General features: G+C 40.9%; 1 protein-coding gene across 1 annotated transcript in view; it reads left to right on the top strand.

Annotated features, from left to right (window-relative positions):
- LOC115459662 (ubiquitin carboxyl-terminal hydrolase 10-like) overlaps window positions 1–6,571 on the top strand; it is a 185,700-nt gene extending 179,129 nt beyond the window's left edge. The window contains exon 14 of the mRNA XM_030189467.1: window positions 5,769–6,571. Coding sequence (XP_030045327.1) covers window positions 5,769–5,956 — 188 coding nt within the window. The 3' untranslated portion in view covers window positions 5,957–6,571. The remainder of the gene's footprint in view (window positions 1–5,768) is intronic.
- The last annotated feature ends 563 nt before the right edge of the window (window positions 6,572–7,134 follow it).

Below are 7,134 nucleotides of genomic sequence, written 5' to 3' on the forward strand. Positions count from 1 at the left end.
ACATGGAAGAAGTGAGAAATTACTGTCCGATAAGCCTCACGTCAGTGGTAGGAAAAATAATGGAGTCACTGCTGAAGGAACTTTCTAGAAGCCAACGGATTGCAGGATCCAAAATAAAATTCTGCCAAATGAATCTGATTGATTTCTTTGGGTGACCAAAGAACTGGATAAAGGACGTGTGCTAGATGTAATCTACTTTTTCAGCAAAGCCTTTGATACAGTTCCTCACAGAAGACTTGTGAATAAGCTGAGAGGGCTGAACTTAGGACCCAAAGCGATGAACTGGATTGGAAACTGGTTGACTAACAGGTGGCAGAGGGTGGTGGTAAATAGAATCCGCGCGGAGGAAAGGAAGGTGAACAGTGGAGTGCCTCAGGGGTCAGTGCTAGGGTTGATTCTGTTTAATATGTTTGTGAAGGATTAGAAGGATAAGTTTGCCTTTTTGCAGATGACATGAAGATAGCCAACAGAGTAGATTCCCTGGAGGGAGTAGAAACCATGAGAAGAGATCTCCAAAAACTAGAAGAATGATCAAAGGTCTGGCAGTTAAAATTTCATAATACAAACAATACTGGGGATGAATCGATAGGTTTCTCTTATAGGATTATTATAAAGGAGAATATAGAAACCTAAATATATACTGTCCACTCTTATACCCTAAGCCTTTAATGTAGTGTGTACTAGTGTACTATGGTGCTCAGAATATAGTGCATGAATTTTGCGTACATCACCACTGGTAATCACCATCATTGCACCAGCTCTCCCTTCCTTCCTGCTGGTGGAGCTACAAACACGCTTACTGCATGTCAATACTTAGCTTCCCAGTGTGTGTGTGTATATATATATATATATATATATATATATATATATATATATATATATATATATATATATACCAGCAGATAGAATGGCTGTCTGTTCTGTTACTTCCTTTTTTTCTTTTTTATATGCTTGTGCTAATGCTGTGAAAAATAAATAGTGAATGGCATTAAGCCGCTGTGCTCGTTCTCAACATGCTGCATGTTTCACCCTCGGGCTTCATCAGGAGAACGAATCTAAAATGAAAATGTACACATGTAGTACGCTACTACATCTCTCTTATCACTATTAACAACTATCAAAAAGTTCTTTACACTTGCGATTTCATGGAGACTGCCAGGAGGAGATCAGACCTACTGTCCAGGATCAGGAAAACGCCGGTGCATGTCCTCATAGATGCGTTACCGCCCACCAATCTATCGCTTTATTCAAACCGCTGGGGTGTGTGGTCTGCCAATTATAAATGTATTGCGCTTCCTTCCTCAGCAGCTGAGACACTATGTTACCTCCCCGTGATTGTTGAAGATGCACTAATACCACAAACAATAGATCTTCCTCACGGTGTCCCATCAGGTCCCAATGCCCAACTAATGGGGCTTCCTTCTTGTGGGTGCAGAGGTTACTAAGTTGTTCGCCTATGCGCTGCTTGGTCTTCCTTTTTCTTTGCCCTATGTACCATTTCATGCATGGGCATCTTATACCATAGATGACTTGCGTTGTATCACAATCCATCTTTCCATATAACTGTATCGTCTGGTTGGTTACCGGATGGATAACGGATTTTGTCTCCCATGCATGTTTACAATATAGGCAGTTGTGACATCTGCTGTGCCCTCTGTCTTCTATAGGGGCTGCTTCCAGCGCACGATATTTCAACCTCTCCCCTAGGTTTTGAGATCTGGTGTACGCAAATCGAGGTGCCGTAGGTGTGCCATGCAGCTGCATTATTGACCAATGTTTCCTTATAATATGTTTTATCTGAGATGTTCTGGCAGAAAATGGTAATACACAGGTGATAATGTCTTTATCCATAGGCCTCTGCCTTCTAGGTAGCAATAACCACTGTCTATTAGCAGCTCTTTTGTATGCTCTGTTAATCGTTTTTCTCGGGTATCCCCGCTGTATGAATCTTGTTCTCATGTCTTGTGCATGGTAGAGGAAATCTTCCTTCGTGTCGCATATTTTTCTCACCCGTAAAAATTGCCCATATGGGATGGCCTCCTCCTGCGCTAATGGGTGGAAACTAGAGTAATGTAATGTAGAGTAATGGTCTGATCTCCTCCTGGCAGTCTCCATGAAATCGCAAGTATAAAGAACTTTTTGATAGTTGTTAATAGTGGTAAGAGAGATGTAGTAGCGTACTACATGTGTACATTTTCATTTTAGATTCGTTCTCCTGATGAAGCCCGAGGGTGAAACATGCAGCATGTTGAGAACGAGCACAGTGGCTTAATGCCATTCACTATTTATTTTTCACAGCATTAGCACAAGCATATAAAAAAGAAAAAAGGAAGTAACAGAATGGACAGCCATTCTATCCGCTGGTATACCCTGCTCACCCTATATATATGTGTGTGTGTGTGTGTATATATATATATATATATATATATATATATATATATCTCGTTCACAATGGGAAGCTAAGTATTGACATGCAGTGAGCGTGTTTGTAGCTCCACCAGCAGGAAGGAAGGGAGGGCTGGTGCAATGATGGTGATTACCAGTGGTGATGTAAGCATTTCTATGGCTTAAATTCATGCACTATATTCTGAGCACCATAGTACACTAGTGCACACTACGTTAAAGGCTTAGGGTATAAGAGTGGACAGTTAAAATTTCATGCCAAGAAGTGCAGAGTGATGCACTTGGGGTGCAGAAATCCAAAGGAGACATATGAGATAGGAGGAGAGAGATTGATAAGCACAATTCAGGAGGAGAGAACTCTGGGTGATGGTGTCTGAGGATCTCAAGGTATCGAAACAATGCAACAAGGTGGTGGCCACAGCCAGAAGGATGCTAGGCTGCATAGAGAAGGGTATAACCAACAGAAGAAAGGAGGTATTGATGCCCCTGTTCAAGGCCCCATTTGGAGTATTCTGTTCAGTTTTGGAGGCCTTATCTAGCTAAAGATGTAAAATGACTTGAAGCAGTTCAGAGAAAAGCAACAGCAATGGTATGGGGTTTGTGTCACAAGATGTATGAGGAAAGAACTGAGGTCCTGAATATGTATACCCTGGAGGAAATACAGGTGTTCAAATATTTGTAATGCATTAATCTATAAACAAACCTTTTCCACAGATGGGAAGATAGTAGAAGTAGCAGACACAAATTGAGGTTACAGGGGGGGGGGGGGGGGCAGACTCAGGAATAATGCCAGGAAGTACTTTTTTAACGGATGGGGTGGTAGATACCTGGAATGCCCTCCCTCGGGAAGTGGAGGAGATGAAAATGGTAGCAGAATTTTAAAATATGTGGGATAAACAAAAAGGAATTTAGAAGGCACAGATTCAAAGAAGCTTAGTGGTTGTTTGATGGCAACACCAGTAATTGGGAAGCAAAGGTAATGCTGGGCAGACTTTTACGATCTGTGCCCTGAAAATGGCAAGGACAAATAAAGGTCAAGTATACACATGTAGTATCTATCACATCAGATCTTATGCTACAAGTTTATCTTGTTGGGCAGATTGGATGGACCGTACAGGTGTTTATCTGCAGTGATCTACTGTGTTGCTTACCAAAAAGACAAAAAGAATGGGGGAAGACCAATCAAATTCTGTATATTTACTGTATATTTCAATAAACGTTTGCTCTTCTGTTAGAATTTGATGTTCCACCATTCTTTTTGTTGTTTTGGTTTTTGTTTAATCGTTTGGGGACTCTTCTTTTCTCTTTATACTGTGTTACCACAGCTCTTTGCAAATTTTCCTCTCATAAGAAAGGTCCCCTCTGCCATAGACCAGTGAAATGCACTATGTCTCTTCTCAGTCCAGCGGTCCCTAGTTCTTCCTGCCTCCCTCCATCAGACCCTGCAGGTGTAGTCGTAATTCAGTTGCTTGGACAATTTTGTCATTTTACAAACAATAGAATATAATCCAGTTCCACAACTCCTCCCTCACAATGTTGAGACCATTTAAATTCAAGACTCTCTGCAGTGTGCCGTTTGGGTCCTCTCAGTCTAGCTGGTCACCTCAGCACTCTCCTTTGCCTCAGATCTGGATTATTCACCTCATCACTCATTCCCTGGGCTTCATCATCAATATGCAAAGATCCGCTATTGCCCCCATAAATGTACTACAGTTCATTGGGCGTGTTTAGACGCCATCGTAGTACAAACCTTGTGGGGATGGGGGGGGGGGGGAACAGGTGAGTGTGGCTGCATTCTCCTGCAGCCACACTCACCTGTTGTCGTCCCCATCCCACAATACATAAATACAATAAATATTAATAAGGAAAAGTACTCTGTCTGCAACTTCACTTTAGCCTTGTTATGGACTGGAGAGGAAGGAACACTCACGCATACTCAAGAGAGGTCCACTTCTGAGCTGAAGGAATACACCGGCACACTAGGCTCCGTTGGTGACATCATCTGAGGTGTGGCTGTATACCTCTGCTGTCTATAGAGAATCTCTGTTATAGGCAATCAACTCTGCTTTACCGTGTTATAACCATTGTTGAATGATCCCCTATGAGCAAAGTATGTTGGTCAATATAAGACATTTTGGGTACAAGCCAAAGCACAGTTCCCCTTGTGTATTCTGTAGTTATGCAGATCAAAGAGGGTTGATTAGATGATACAAAAGATTACAACAACACAAGTTTGCCTTCCTAAAGAATTGAACCAAATAGGATTTTAAAAATGTTTTTGTATTGTTAAGTTGCTCTGAGTAGAGGAGTAGCCTAGTGGTTAGTGCAGTGGACTTTGATCCTGGGGAACTGAGTTCGATTCCCACTGCAGCTCCTTGTGACTCTGGGCAAGTCACTTAACCCTCCATTGCCCCTGGTATAAAATAAGTACCTAAATATATGTAAACCGCTTTGAATGTAGTTGCAAAAACCTCAGAAAGGCGGTATATCAAGTCCCATTTCTATTTCCCTATTTGAGATTCTACATGGAATGTTGCTACTATTGAGATTCTTTTGCTACTATTTGAGATTCTACATGGAATGTTGCTATTCCACTAGTAACATTCCATGTAAAAGCCTGCCCTTGCAGATCAGCAACGCGGCCGTGCAGGCTTCTATTTCTGTGAGTCTGCAGGACGTCAGACTCACAGAAACAGAAGCCTGCGCAACCGCATTGCTGATCTGCAAGGGCAGGCTTCTACATGGAATGTTGCTAGTGGAGGAGTAGCCTAGAGGTTAGTACAGCGGACTCTGATTCTGGGGAACTGGGTTTGATTCCTACTGCAGCTCCTTGTGACTCTGGGCAAGTCACTTAACCCTCCATTGCCCCTGGTACAAAATAAGTTCCTGAATATATGTAAACCACTTTGAATGTAGTTGCAAAAACCTCAGAAAGGTGGTATATCAAGTCCTCTTTCCCTTTCCCCTTCCCTCTCTGTCTGCTGTATGTCTTCAGGGCATGTCAGGTTCGTTTACTGCTTCTAGATACCTTTATACAAATTTTACTACCTGCTTAGTGAAAATAGATATGTATTTTTGGCAGCATACAGCACCATTGGAGAAGAACAAACCTGAGTAATTCCTTTGCAAAAAAGTAATTTATTAAACTGTGCCATGCATTGGGGGGAGGGGGTGAATGGAAATTGAAAAGAAAGCAGATTGGGTGGCCAGTCGGTATCACTTTAGCAAAGCAGATTTGAAGCATTGCGTACAAGTAGTTCACAGGGTGCTTTTGCTTGAACAGACAAAACTGGAGTTAAAATACTGTTGTTTACTTTCACCTACAAAGTTATTTTCTTTCTCTCCTCCCCCCCCCCCCAACCCAGTTGTCTACCATCATGGAAACAGTGCAACTGGTGGCCATTACACTACAGATGTCTTCCAGATTGGTCTTAATGGTTGGTTACGCATTGATGACCAGGCGGTGAAAGTGATAAACCAGTACCAGGTGGTGAAGCCGTCAGCGGAGCGTACAGCCTACCTCCTCTACTACCGTCGAGTTGACTTGCTGTGAAACCACCTTTTTCCCCCCTTTAACGCTGGGTGTGCAGAGAGTACAATACCTGCTTTGTAGAGCGCCAACTCTTTCTAACTTTCTTTCCTCCTCTCGATGCTTCTTTCGAGTGAATCCTACTTACTTTTTTTTTTCTTTTTCTTTCCCTTGCAACTTTGGGATATAGTGAAAAAGAAAATAGTGTCAGCTTGTTCACAACATAGTTTGTGTTTTGACTTTGTTTTCACAAATGAAGTCATTTGGTTAGAAAAAAAATGAAAACCTTGGTTTCAGAAATAAAAGTTAAAACAAAATAAGATAACTATGTATCTCCAGGGATATTGCTGAATCCTAAGGTAATAAAAGGCTTTTTTTTAAAGCTTCCATTTCCCACATTCTGATTTTCTAATCGAAGAAAGAACCCACACCAGCAACTGAACTTGTAGATTTCTGTGAAAATATATTTTATCTTCACAAAACATGAAAATAAATGAAAATAAGTACAAAAAAAAATAGATAAATTTAGTAGCTAGCTTTTCCCTATAACTTTGGATCAGTGATCAAACATGAGCCAGTGGCTCAGGGTGAGAAATCTCCTTGTGCACTTCAGGAAGTGAAATGTCTGATGTACAAAAACAAATATTGTAATGTTGCTGGGAAAAGGAAGAATTTTAAAAAATTAACAATTGTGTAATGGGGAAGCTGTTTAAGTCCACATTGCAGATCAAACATTTCGAGTTAAGATGTTAATCTCTATTGAAGGGTGATTGTAACTTTATCGTTGTTAAAAATTCTGAGCTGCAATTATGTTTCTGTATACACAGGATTAAAATAATATGGGCAAAACAATTGAGACTGGTATTTCTTTGAGTCTGTGTATTTTTTTTTAATTTTGCTATCTGCTCTCCTAGAGTGTTAAGTTCCTAATTGTACACAGTTCGGTGATATTTAGGCGTATAAAATTGTTGTCCACAAATAAAAGTCACAAAGTTGGTTAAAAAGTGCTTGTTTGTCTGCTTAAATGTCTGCTGCTGATCAGAAGAGCAGAGATTCTCCCCACCCTTATCCCCAAATTCCCTGTCGGTTCAAGAAATGAAAGGAATTGGCTTCACATTTTTAAGATAGTATTTTGTGGACACGTTAGGATAATATTTGTAGCTCGCCACCAGTTAAAGTGCTCTTTTTAATCTTTCTGCTGA

The sequence above is a fragment of the Microcaecilia unicolor genome, unplaced genomic scaffold (assembly GCF_901765095.1).
Source record: "Microcaecilia unicolor unplaced genomic scaffold, aMicUni1.1, whole genome shotgun sequence".
Lineage (NCBI taxonomy): Eukaryota > Metazoa > Chordata > Amphibia > Gymnophiona > Siphonopidae > Microcaecilia > Microcaecilia unicolor.